Genomic DNA, 14,244 nt, shown 5'->3' on the forward strand with positions numbered 1-14,244 from the left:
AGAGAAAGAGAGAATCTCCTGTAAATATTTGAATGATTACATCTGAAAAAAACATATTGTATTTTAGTTTTGATAATTGCATATTATTGTACATTTATTTCCAATCATCTGTCAATTTTAAGAATTTTCTGTGCTGTTTGGTAATATAGGTTTCTGATCTGTCAAATCAATAAAGCTTAGTTGAATTTGAATTTGAAATTGACAGAGAGAAAGAGAGAGATGAGAGATCTCTATCGAGACCAGAGCAGCAGACATCACTATATAATAATTTAGGCCAGAGAAGAACACTTACCAGCAAGACAATCCATGACAGCTATGCGTTTTCTTTTAGTTCTTTTAGTCTGCAACAGGCTTTCTGATGTGACCCTTTCTCTGATCCATGTTTCAAGGGTCACTTTTATTTGAGGACTCCTAAGATAAGATCAGTTCTAAGATTTCCCTGTGCGTGAGCTACATAGCTGTCACAGAATCATTTTGGAGGTCCCCTCTTAGCAATGTGTGACTTCGAAAAACCTACACATCCCGTAAACCATAAATCTGATTAAATCTTCACAACTCAAATAGGTGTCAAAATCCAACACTTAGGCAGCTTCATATGATTTTATCTTTTGTGAAAACTCATGTTGCCTGCATAAGAAAAATAAATTACTGCTGTGTGTATTTACTCATGGTTATCAGTATGACCAAAATACTATTAGACCAAAATAGTATTTGGTTATACGATGATTTAGTAAACATAATAAACCATCATAAGTAGTAGTTTTGACAATGTAAATATAACAATGTGTACAGGTGCCTCCACTTTCTATGAGCTCACATTAATATAAATGTATTAGATAATACAAATCATCCTTAATTTCCTTTTTTCCCTGCAGATGAAGACAAAAATAACAGACATCATTTGTTTCTGGTAAATGTAAATGTTGACTGACTTTGCACAAATCACAGGTCCAACAACAAAATAATGTTTTTTTTTCCAAACAATGAGTTGTTTCCTTTTACATTGCATCAGTAACAAGTCATTTTTATATCAAATATTTGCTCTGGATTATATTTTGTCCAGTTTTATTCATTTACTCAAACATACCTCACATATTGTTGAAAGAAACACTGACAGAATCCAAGTTTTAAAAGAAAGATACTGTAAGTGGTTTGAAAGGGATTTTTTTTTATTGCTGGTTTATGTGAAAAGTATAATATCTGAAACAATGAGGGAGGAAGAACATAATTTAATATAAATAAAAATAAATACTTGAAATTGTATAAATAAATGTAGAAACCCTTAAATAAAAGACAAATAAATACATAAGTAAATAAATAAATAGTTGTCAAAAGGTTTTTTTCTTTCTTGTTTGTTTTTTTAGCCACAGGAGGGTTCTATGCCTAAGAAGCTCTTCACCCATTGCCTGGTGAAGTAAAGGATTTGGAGGCCCTTGACTTTCCTGTCATAGTCATCTGAAATTGTGATATTTCTGTGGTAACATGTTGTGTGCTGACTCATAACCATCGGCTGAAGAACAGCTTTGAAGTGTTGATGAAATACAATGGTGTTCTTGATGATGTCCCCATTGTGCTTCAGATCCAGACTCTTGATGGTGTTGTTCAGGTAGTCAGAGATGGAGCAGAAGGAGGCCTGGATATCTTCAGCATCGTCACATTTCACGGTCATATTTATTCCCTCAATGGGCTGTAGACTGCCTGAACTGTATCTCACCGGTGGTGTACTTTTAAACATGTGGTCAACCTAGAGAGAGGAGGTCAAAGTCATTGATCCACTTATTGTCGAAGTGTAGTATCACATTAATTGGCTTTTACTTATGAATACACATTATATGAAATGTAATTTTCAAGTATGATGTGTTTACTTACATAAGCCTTTTCTGCTTGCCATAAATTACACAGTGGTAACACCATTTCTTTCCTTATTCGATCACAAGATCCAACTGATCCAACTGGCATGGAGGTCACAAAGGAGATGTGCATCATCACAATAGAGGAAAGCAAGAGCTCTACAAAAAAAATGATACATCAAAAAATATGATGCGGTCATCTGCATAACATGTCCACCAGAAGCATGTTCAAGGCTGGCTGTTGTCAACACAACAAAGAACACTTTTTATACTGACAGAGAATAATGAAGACAATGTAGTTATAAAGCTCACACTTTAATGAGCTTGCATTCAAACTTTTCAGGCAGCCACCATTAGGAAGCAATGCGTTGGTAACAAAGTTAAATGTCCAATTCACATATTTTCAGTCAAAACATACTTATTTTTGTAATTGTTATTACACAGAGACACTTAGAGTCACTTCAACAGATTTTAGACTAAAGAATAATACAAAATTATACATTTTCTTTTAAAGGTGACTTACCTTTACCCAAAGACATGGTTGCTTTTCGTTTGTTTGCTGCGGAGTTAATGCCCCTAGACTGGCATTCGCTGTGCTTTTATATTTTTTTGGGTGGTGGATGACGCTTTTGTAGCTTTATCGTCCACAAAATCTTGTCATAAATGTTTCTATTTTCCAGTAGTAGGGCAACCTGTACCACAATATACGTTTATTGTGGGAGGCCAACTGCCATCTGATGTTTATCACTGATAAAAAAAATGTTACTTACCACATAATTTTGAAACAAGGTTACAGATTCCAGATAAGATTTACTCTGGAAAGCACTGCAATTATTATGCAATGCCATTATGCATAGATGGGGACATTTGCAAGTGTTTATCAAGATTGTTCCATACCTGTGGACCTTTACAAACAATACTGAGGCTGGTACATTTCCGGTTTTTTACCTTAATGAAATGCTTCTTCCTAGTCTGATATGAATGTGGAGGAAAGGAAATTGGAATCAAGTCACAAATTATTTCATTGAGGTTATTAACAACACAAAACATAGTACAAGCATTATGAAAAGTAATAAGTGCTGCATCGAGAGCCTGCTGACATACTGCATCTCAGTGTGGTACGGCAGCTGTACTGAGGCAGACAGGAAAAGGCTGCAAAGCGTGGTAAAGTCGGCTCAGAAAATGATTGGCTACCCTGTGTGTGTGTCTGTATGTGACTCTGGAAGATATCCACTTTATTTGACCAACTCAGACCACCAACATTTTTGCTTAAAACAAGGACTCTGCCCTCGATACTGTAAACTTATTTAGATGGAATTATTTGAATGGTCAGTATTAACAGGAGGAATCATTGTAGCGAGCGAGGAAAACCTCTTTCAATGTTTATATGGGCACCTGACTGACTAGAAGAATTGTGAACCTGTCCTTTAAGGGCTGCACTATCTTCAGTTTATCTCAGTCAGTCAGACATTACAGACTGGCAGCACAAACAACGTTTTTGAACCAGATTTAAGGTGAAAACACATTGATTGTTGAGGATTTACAGTGATGAGCAAAAGTCTGGTAAGAGTTACTGAAAGGGTGTGGGGGGAGAGGGGGTTGTTTTTATTTGTTCAAAGAAAAATGCCCACATCAGTAAATACATTTCCACATTACAATTTGGGGAAAATACAGTGTTACTGTCTCATGTTGCAGCCACAGTACTGCAGGTTACACATTTCATGTGGCATTGCCCACAAAGACACTATTTCTTTGATGCGTCCCCACAGCTGAAACAGGTTCTTCTGAAGCTTTAGCTGCTTCCCAGCTGTTGCCAAGCAACCGGCAACCATTTGTAAACAAACACCAAGGGCCTTTTCCCTCCTGCCAGGCTGACTGAAGACAAACTGACCATACATGCATTCGATACACTAGATATTGTTGACAGACATGAGTTCAAACACACTTTCTGCTGTGTTAGAAAAGCAGATTCGTCGTCTGTGTCTGAATGACTTTCCTTGTGGACATGGCAGCTGGGTGAGTTCATTTAAGGTTGTAGTGTCTACTAGATAATCTTAAATTGTAAATATCGTGTATGTTTGGTGGTTTAAAGCACTCTCATCACTGCAGAGTTTTTTTTAAATTACATTAATAAGTATAGTGCTTTTGTGTTAGAGAAAGACGAAAGACAGCACCGATGGAGCAGAGACAGAGGGCACAGATGTCCTCCTGGATCTGCTGAGCTGCCCTCACTCTCCATGGAGGCATGATGATGACCATGAGTCATGGAGCCCACAAGCTCCAGCCCTGAGACAACTGGCTGTGGTCACACCTGAGTCTCTGCACAATGACTTTGTTTACAATTACTTCAGCACACTGCGTATCGTAGACAAGGGTGTGAGTACAGATTTTTCGTTCCTACGTCCAAATGTTGAACTTTTTAATTTGATTCTCTACTCTCACCTGACCGAACTCCGAACTTTTGCTATAACTTAATTAATTAATTATAACATCCCCAAAATATTACTCATTATAATCACCATCCCCAATGTCCCCATATCAAAAAAATCTAATTACATATTAAAGACTGAAAGTGTTATTTGTTATAATCCCACAAATAGATCACATTTTCATTTTGTCTTGGTCTCCTCTGGTAACTGGGTAGCTCTAATGCCAAATTATGGCTCTGCACCTAAACGTCAATAAATGAGTGCCGCTTTCTTAAGATTGCATTTTAAGAAATTATATAACATCATTTTACTGGAGTTACAGAACATGAGCAATAAATAAAAAGAAAGCAAAAGACAGCTTTCAACCAAAGATTGTTATGGCTTCAAATCGACAAGGACGTTATCAAAAGCCAGGGAGATTCTGTTTCCGAGTCTGTGTTGTCTGTTTGAATTGGATTTAAAGTTCACCATACATCCTCAATTCCAATATCCAATATCTAACATCAAATATACATATATCTTTTGAGAATTTTCTCATCAGAAGTGTGTCATAACTAATATTATGACCACATATGGTTTCTGTATGTGTTACCTTATATTCATCAAGAAACTCAAATGAACCAACTAAATCAATGTCTTCAATTCTCCTCCCTTTACTTTGAGGTTTGATTGAGGAAACTTGTATTTGAGCTTTTGTCATTGTGTTGTGTTCAGGTGTCGGTCATCGACGATGGCCTGTTGAAATTCTCAAAGTTGCAGGAATTGGTACTGAGTGCCAACAAAATCTATGATGTCCCTGCAGAAAAACTTCCCAGCACTTTGAAGGTGAGTCACAGTCCTGCATCAGCTTTACTGTACATAAAGGTTTATCAGATTAAATGAAAATTTTCAAAAGCTTGTCATTAAAGGGTAATTCAAAATTGAATCATGAAGAGTAGAAAACTCTATGACACAGATGATGCTGTGATACAGTGATGATGAACGGTTTGATGGCAAATATGTTCCTTTCAAAGGTTTTGGAGCTACGTGCCAACCGATTGGTTGCACTCAACAGTTTAACCAATCACCCGTCTCCTCAACTACAGTACCTCGGCCTCGGCTCAAACAGCCTGGGTTCTCATGAAGACGTTACTCATCTTACAGGGAGACACTGGTTAGTTCAGGCACACATGCACAGGAAGTCTTTTTAATGTGGTAAACCAAAACCAGGTCAGACAAAAAATCGAATTTGCAGTTGTGCAATTTGTATGTTTTTTTTAAGGCAAGACAGTAACATCACACAAATCACAATGTTTTGTTGCAGATTTTTCTAAATGATTTTACACATTTTACAGATCTGAAGACAGTTTGTCTATTTTTCAATGCTGACATTTACTGATGCAACAGGAGGGTCAGATGGGGATGAAACAGTAATGACTGCAGTGATGTCATATCACCTTTTGGCAAGGCTGAATTAGTACCCCCAAGGGCCCCTGGGCACTGAAGCTCATGTCCCCCAAACAACTTTTATTTTATTCCATTTGGATAACACTGCTGTCTGGTGTCTGGAACCCTATAACTCCATATTTTGCTTTGGACATACTTGGTTTCTGACACTGACCATAATTATCAACATCAACAGAGTGGGTCAAGCCTTGTGTTGTATTTCTGTAGAGCCTGACAATTATTGAGGGCCCCTTTCTACTCAAGAGCCGATGAGTTAGGGTTAGGCCATACCTTTTGATCTCACCTGTATTAAATTTGGTTTCAGTGGGAAAAGGGAGTCGATAATTTTACAAAATAACATCTGTTCTGCATTAACATTAAAAAATACTATATATACTATATACTAGATATGAGATTATAAATCTTTTTTTTATTTTAATGAGGACAAAATAATTTCTTTGATGAATATAAGATATAAGGTGATAAATACAGAAACCATATGTGGTCATAATGTTAGATATCTTTCTTAAGCTTTCTTTCTTTATCATCAATAAGAAAATAACTGTAAATTAAAAAAAAAAAAAAACTTTTTAGAGGGACACACAGTTTTACACATGAAATCATCAAAATTGTATTCATTACAAGTAGTGTGACTCAGCCTGTGAAAACTGCTGTGTAATGTATTTTGTGACTCAGGAGGGAGATTCCCAAATTTAAAAAAAGAAAAAGTCAAGTGATGTTGAGGTTGACACTTAACACATCTAACAAAAAATAAGATAAGAAGAGGTGGGAATTCTTATCATGTGAAATGGAGGGGTTTATGGAGAATTATACATACTGAGGGACTACATTTCATGATATCTCAACCTCTACTACTTCAATTTCCCAATATAAAAAAATGTCTCCTGTCAGTAAGCCTACATCTAATAATTGTTTTTGTTATCAATTTATTGTCTATATTTTTTTTGTCGTTATTTTCTTAATTTCCCAAAGCCCAAGATGCAGCCTCAAATGTCAGAAGAAAAAATAAAACCATAAAATTTAACACATTTAAGAAGCTGGAACCAAAGAATTTTGTTGGGGTTTTTTTCCCCAATTCTTTTTTTAAATTAGAAAATTTGAAATAGTATAACATATTTTTGCTTTGTTGTCTGTAGGTTTATTTGTACATAAAAAGACAGAATCCATGCTGTTCATCATCAATATTGTTTCTTCAGAAGTTATCAGATTTGCATTCTGCTGTCCAGTAAAACAAGTGACTCCCTCTGACCTCAGGCCGCAGCTGATATGTCTGGATCTGAGCAACTGTGAGTTTCAGTCCCAGGAAGCCCTGCTGAATGCTTTGAGCACACTCCCGTGCCTCAGGACACTGGTGCTGGAGGGAAACCCCCTCACTCTTGTGCCCTCTTACCCGGGCTTTACTGTGGACAGTCTCCCACAGCTCTCCTGTCTGGATGCCTTATGGATCTCCCCCAAGGAGAGACTTCGTTTTAGAGGCTTGGCCAAGATGAGTGGTGAGACTTCAGACTGTCATTTAGTATTTCTAAATCCTCTGAGCCTGGGCTCCTGTAGCTCAAAGGAAGCTGTTTGAGTTTATAATTTACAAAATTTACACATTTTTTTCTTTTGTACAGATCTGATAGCGGACTGGGCATCAGCCACAGTGAGCGTGGGCAGGATGAGAGGAATCCCAGACCCAATGATGAGTGTGGATGAAAACGCTCCTGACTTCCCTGTCATCACCTACAGCTATTTTGTCACATATGTGTTCTTGAGTCATCAAAGACCTGTTAACCAGGTAACGTAAGGGAGGACAGGGTTGGTAGTCACACAGTTTACTTTTTATGAATCCCTAAAAACCTTTATCCTTAATAGATTCCCTTTCATGTGTAATGGAAGTCCTACGTGTCAGGTAGGAATAAAATGACCTTACTCTCATTAAGCTTATTTTGGTGTGAAGATGTGAACTTTCAATTACGTCTTGCACACTTCCCCAACGACCATCCCAATTGTGGTGTTATTTTAAAGGGAACAAATAAGAAATGGAGGCAATCTTAAAAATGAATTTAAAAGTTTGATTTCATGTTTCTCTGATATTTCCTTTTCTAGAGTTGAGACACAGCACATCAAAGCTGCCATGGTCAGAGTGCATGTACCTCAGTGACACAAATTCCTCAATCAAGCATCTCAGTAGTTCTCCCATCATGTTTTTTAATCGTAATAAATATTTTATTAGGAACCCTTGGTGTAAAAGCCTAGAAGAGAAACACACTGTAGATGATCTTTGACCTCACTTCTGTAAATGTTTCAACAGTGCCCTATAGGGCTGGGTATTAATATTAATACTCGATACCTTCAAGGTATTGATTGAAATAAATCAATACCGTGTAGTATCAAAACATCTCCCGTCAATGCAATCAATCCTTGCTAATCACATTAGCTCAGCTGAATTCAGCAATGTTGAAGTCAGACATATGATCAGCACACTGTAGTAGGATCTTCCAATATATTTTATTTAATAGACCAAAGCTTCAGGCACAACACAAGAAATATACATAATAACACACACATCACTCAGGCATTTGCAATCTGCTTAATTAAGAATCATTCTGATACTCCTCTATGGGACAAAGCAGGCCTATATGAAAATGTTAATAATTGAAGAATAGAGTAATAGGAAAAGAGACACATAATATATATATATATATTGGATAATTTTGGATAAATTATCCAAAAAACTATAAAACACAGGAATTAATGCATTGAAAAAAACAGTATATAGAGAAAAAGAGATGGTAATTTTAAAGAAAGAAAGAAAGAAAGAAAAATACGTGTTGGGCAAAAAACTGGCCAAAAAAATTTGTTGCCAGTATCAGTTCTTATATCTGACTTATTTTGCAACGGTTATCTTAAAACACTAAACACTTATTTAAAAAAAGTGGAGTTTACACTTGAGAAAATAATATCCAGAAAAATGTACAGAAAACTGAAAACAGAACTGAGTAACCTGTTCAGATATGAACACATTTGCCCGTCTTTTAAATCCATATATTTTTTAATTCTTTTTTTTTGTGGTGCTTTTCACAGAAAGTCAACAGCGAGTCCAAATTAGACTCAGCAGCCACAGAAGATGTCTCCAGTGATGTTGAGCTGAAGTCAAACAAGATCTGTGAAAGAGAAACGTCCACATCAGAAACTCAAGACTTGGTAGTATATCCTGAGGAAACCCACTCAGATATTGTACAAGGTAATCACACTTTCCCTCATTTGACCTGCTGCACCGAGTTCAGGGCTGGAATAGATAGATTAAAAGCTACTGGCGTTGTGGTGTAAAGATATCTGAAAACAATGTTGAGTGTGATGTCAGGATTAATTCAATGAGGTAATCTATGGTCGTCTACAATTGAGATAAACTTTTCCATATCAGTTTCTGCAGAATTTATACAACCACATGCCTTCAGAGAAACTAACAGTCAGAACAGTCAGTTTAATTTGTACCACACTTTTCATTCATTGTGAAACTGTGTGTAACAATATTATTAACATGGAATACGACACATAAAGATAATATTAAGTGTTAAAGTGAAAAATCTTTCCTGGATATAAAGTTATTTAGGGTCCATGATGACCTCAGATAGTTAGGAAGGCTGTTCCACAAGTGTGGTGCAGCAGAGGAGAGGACTGGAGGTCCAGAGGAGCAAGTTGCTGGCAGATCTGAGGATGGAGGTCAAGGTTTGTGGTGGGATCAATTCCTGTAGGTGGGAAGGTGCATATCTGTTGATGGATGTGTATGTGAGTAGCAGGACTTTGTAGTGAAGCCTGAATGAGCCAGGGAGCCAGATTGGTGTTCATCAGGCTCCTGGCAGCACTGTTCTGAATGTACTGGACCTTCTGGATGCGCAGTGCAGTAGTCCAGTCTTGAGGAGATAAAAGGAAATGGTTTCTCTGCATCTGACAGGGTTAAAGAGGGGTGGAGTTTAGAGATTATTTTGAGATAAAAGGGGTTTTGCACAGATGTCTTATATGGTCATCAAAAATCAGGTGAGGGTCAAACCTAATACCTAGATTAGTGAGTGAGGAGAAACGGGGGAAAGTACTGGCTGTCAAAGATGAAATGGGATATGAGGGGGATGTCTGAATCTGGCACCAATAAGGCTGTTTAACTGAAGGAAATTTCTGCTCATTCAGGCCTTTATCTCCTCCATCTGTGGTTTGTTGTGGTTCAGTGTTTCTGACGTGGCAGAAGCCTGAAATATATTTTCCTGTTTCTCTGATATTTCCTTTTGTAGAGTCGAGACACAGCACATCAAAGCTTCCATGGTCAGAGTGCATGGACTTCAGTGACACACAAATATTCATTGTTAGCGATCTGCAGAGCTTTAAGAAATTCCTCAATCAAGGATTTTACCTTACGATAGTGGAGGAAAAGGTAACAGAATTTTTTTTTGAGTGGGGAAAGGTCTGGAAGCAAAAAAAATAAGATAAAATTGACATTTGACGTTTACCATAGGTCCTGTCATGGCCTGCAGCTGCTGAGGACGTCCCAGTGGCCAAACCCAACAAAAATGTCAAAGAGAAGAAAGGGGGGAAAGAGAAAGAAGTGAGCTTATCATGTTTTTTCTCATATACTTCTTTCATGAGCTGGTGACAAACAGGCTGAGGAGTGGCCCAGAAAAATAAAAAATAAGTTAAGAGTTAAAGGGCTCACAAAAGTCTGTTACTATGGAAAACACGGTGCTAAAACTATTAAATTGCAATCTCAGGCCAGTTTTCAGACTCCAAATCACTCATTATTCACCTCATTATATGCTGTGGCCACACTTCAAGTTGTATTATAGTTCATTATTTGGCAGAGAGTAGTCTACCATTTGAATGACTGATTATCAGGAAGCCTGTTTAAGTTCCAGTAAGTCTGCTGCTGACTGAGTTTACTCTGTAATGTGTCTGTGTATCTGCAGTTGTGACAGACAAACTCAAATTAATAATGAAATGAAATGCAGTGATATCGTATCATTACATTCATTGTTATTATTGAGCTCATTTATTTGTAACCTGTTAATCGTTTAGCTGTTAAATTTTAGTCTTTCACCTGTCGATCTTGTATCTGGTCTTGTTTGGACTCACCAGAGCTTGTCATATCTGCTTTGTGTCAGTGTTGAAAATCTGCGTCAAAACATAATAATCTCCTGTGTGTAATATCTTTAGTCTCCAGTCAAATCTGGCTCCACAAAAGACAAATCTAAAGACAAAAAGAAGAAATCTGTACCAGAGCTGGTCCACGATGCCCCCGTCAGGAGAATCCTCAGCTCTGTTCACGTCCCCCTGCAAAGCCTAGTAAAAGGGGGTCAAAAGGTGGATGTTCTGTGTGACTTTGGTACACTGCACACAGAGCCCGAGGTGGAAGCTACGCCAACACTTGAAAAGGCAAGTTTGAAAATGTCCACACAGCCACAGTGTTGCTGAGAGCATTTGGGATTGGGATTTCTGTAGTAGGAACAGGAAACACTCATAGCAACGTATGGGACAACCAACAGTAACCTCTCAAACTGACATGGGGACTTGTTTCATGTAAGATATGTTTTTCCTCTTGAAGACAATCAAAGAAGACAAGAAGAAGGAGGAAAAGGAATCAAAGCGGAGAGGAGGCAGCAGTACTGGACAGAAGAGCACAGCAGCTTCAAAAGGTCATTTAGATAATCTACTGAGTAAAGAGATTCATGGGAAAATGATTTTGACAGAAATAAATAAGGTAAAATAAAGCTAGAATTGTATTATACTGAGGCTGGCCTCATTATACAGAACATTTGGTCTGTATGTAGGGAACATTATTGAAGAAGACCTAAAGTGAGTGGCACCATTTTTTTTAATTTCAGCATCATCTAATGTAAAAAAAAAAAAAAAAAAAAGGTACAAAATCAGAAATACTTTTTTGATCCTTGTGGGTAACTAGTTTATATTACAGTTGCTCATATTTTAGAAGATAAATATATATAAGCATAGAGAAAATAAGAAAATCAAATATGTCAAATATACAATATGATACCATACAAAATACTTTATTAATGCCTAGGGGGGGAAATGGGTGCCACCATATAAAGACGAAATACATCACGTAGGACAATAAACAGGCAGCAATGAACAAAGGTAGCAATAAACAACAGGTAAAAAAGGCAATCACATCTCAAGGCAGTATAAATTAGGAGGAAAGCACAGCACTATAATAAACATCAATGCAGTTGTATGATACAACATCAACATATTCACGGACACCAACATTACCACAAACCTCAATTCATCCACCAACATGATCCTCAACATCCTCAACATATGTGCATTATACTACAATACTAACAGTGTAAATAATAAGGCTAAAAAAATGGGATCTATAAATGTTTATTAGTTGAAATATAGAGTATAAATGCAGTATTAATGTAGTATGAATATAAATATACAGCAGAGTATTGCACAGTTAAATTATTGAACAGTATGATGGTTTTGCTTTGATTGATCTGTCACTAACTTTCTGAACCCTGTTTGATGTTGTGCTCTGCAGGCAAAGGAAAAGGAAGAAAGGAACGCGAGTTGGATGTCCACACAGACGACACTGCGTCCATCCGACTGGAGCCAGTGACTGTGGAGTTGAGTGTGGAGCTGGAGAAATGGCAGTCTGCATCTGAAGCCAAAAAGCTCTCACATCAAATCTCCTGAAAGAAACCAACACTTTGTGTTTGATCTTAAAGCAAAAATGACCAGCTAAACGAGGCTTACTTACTTATTTTCAGTTTGACCTTTGACCTTTAAACTGACCTTACCAGGTTAGGTTTTCCAGGCTACATTTAAGCTCAAGTTTAACCAGTGTCCTCTCCTGCATTCCTTTATCGTCCAGTTAATACTACATTTTTATCATTCTACAGTATCTGCACAGTATTCAAACCAACATGTGCTTCTAAATGCATTGAGACGTTTAAGTTGTTTAAAATATAAAAAGACACAATTTTAATGTTGTAGTTACATGTAACAGTGTTATGTAATTTAATTACAAAATAAATTTAACTAATCCATTACAGTTACTGAGCAAAAAATGTTGATGATTACAAAGGGGATTACATCTTTAAGATTTTGCTCAGGAGAGTGTTTTCCTCACTTTTTAAATATTTAATATGTTACTGAATACATATATTGCTGTTTTTAATTCTTTGAAAACAAAATATTTTTACATTTTGTAAATAAATCATGACGTGGGCGTATATGGAGCTCACATGGGTTTAAATGGTGTCACAGCACTAATTAAGCCCATGCCAAACTTTTGAGTTTTTTCATAAAATCTCTTTATTTCATATTCCAACATCTACATGAACTAATGAATACATTTTCAAATGAGGGTTAAATCTTGCTTTATAAGAAGTTATCTTTCTTATAAATCATGTCAGTATCCATGAAAAACACCTGAACTATGATTTTGGTGGGTTTAATGGTTACACTTACCCCAACAGTTGAAAACATTTGTTAGAAAATTAGAAAAGTAATTAAAAAGTAATCAAATGTAATAAGTTACATTACTTTATGAAGTAATTGAAATAGTTACATTACTTATTACATTTCAAATAGGGTAACTAGTAATCTATTACATTTCCAAAGTAACCTTCCCAATCCTGATTATAGATCAGTGGTTCTCTATGTGGGGTTCAGGGGCTTTCCAGCTGTGCTTGAGGGGGATCCAGGCAGTCCCCAGCAAAAAGGAACTGTAATTTATCTTTATTTTAATTCAATCCAAAAGTAACACAAACAGAATGTAATGGTCATAGGTTTCATACACTTTGTTATAAAACATCTAAAAGCAAAAGTCTTATCAGATGGGAGTCTGTGGACCCTGCTTACAGTTTATTCTGTGATGTAAATATAATTAGAGATGAAACTGACGAAACGATGGAAAGTTAGGCCAATTACAAAAAGTGTTTACACCACATGGAGGCTAATACAAACCAAGCAGCATGACTTCTACTTGTCTTGTTAAAAATACATATACATATACAAATACATACATCACCTCAGCTGTTGTCATATGCTGCATGTTAGTTTGCTTGTTCTGCACATAATTTATGATACAGAAATAAAAATCTGCTGACAGGAATGAATCTGTCAGAAAATGACACCATTATGAGCAGAGCAAGGGTAAATGTGATAATACTTTCGATTTACCTTGTCATTTTCACAGCTAAATAATCTTATCTGTGCTTGATGTCATGGAAATTGAGCATGAATAAATAAATGCTACAATGACACAAATCTTGAAAGCCATATGATTCACTGTCAACCAGATTGTGGTAGAAATTTAATTGGTTTTAAAATTTGCAACTAACTGAAATACAACACTACCTGAATGGGTTTAAGGTGTGTTCGGTTCATCATCTGGAGGTCCTGTTTTAGAGCGGCCCTCTAAAACTGTAAATTAAAAACTATACATTATTTTATGTGATTCTGTGTTTATATGTTGCATGTTCCTGATAACTTTGTGTTTACTCGACTAACCATACACATTA

At 36.6% G+C, this 14,244-nt stretch overlaps 1 protein-coding gene across 1 annotated transcript; it reads left to right on the top strand.

Moving 5' to 3' along the window:
• Nucleotides 1-3,779: 3,779 nt before the first annotated feature.
• LOC128364922 (leucine-rich repeat-containing protein 43-like) lies at nt 3,780-12,412 on the top strand. Its single transcript, XM_053325542.1, is given in 13 exon segments — nt 3,780-3,866; nt 4,005-4,226; nt 4,994-5,104; nt 5,293-5,432; nt 6,980-7,218; nt 7,339-7,536; nt 8,820-8,873; nt 9,994-10,133; nt 10,215-10,244; nt 10,281-10,304; nt 10,910-11,128; nt 11,298-11,388; nt 12,258-12,412. Coding segments are annotated over 13 exon segments (1,710 nt in total).
• The last annotated feature ends 1,832 nt before the right edge of the window (nt 12,413-14,244 follow it).

Source organism: Scomber japonicus, chromosome 9 (genome assembly GCF_027409825.1).
Source record: "Scomber japonicus isolate fScoJap1 chromosome 9, fScoJap1.pri, whole genome shotgun sequence".
Taxonomy (NCBI): Eukaryota; Metazoa; Chordata; class Actinopteri; order Scombriformes; family Scombridae; genus Scomber; species Scomber japonicus.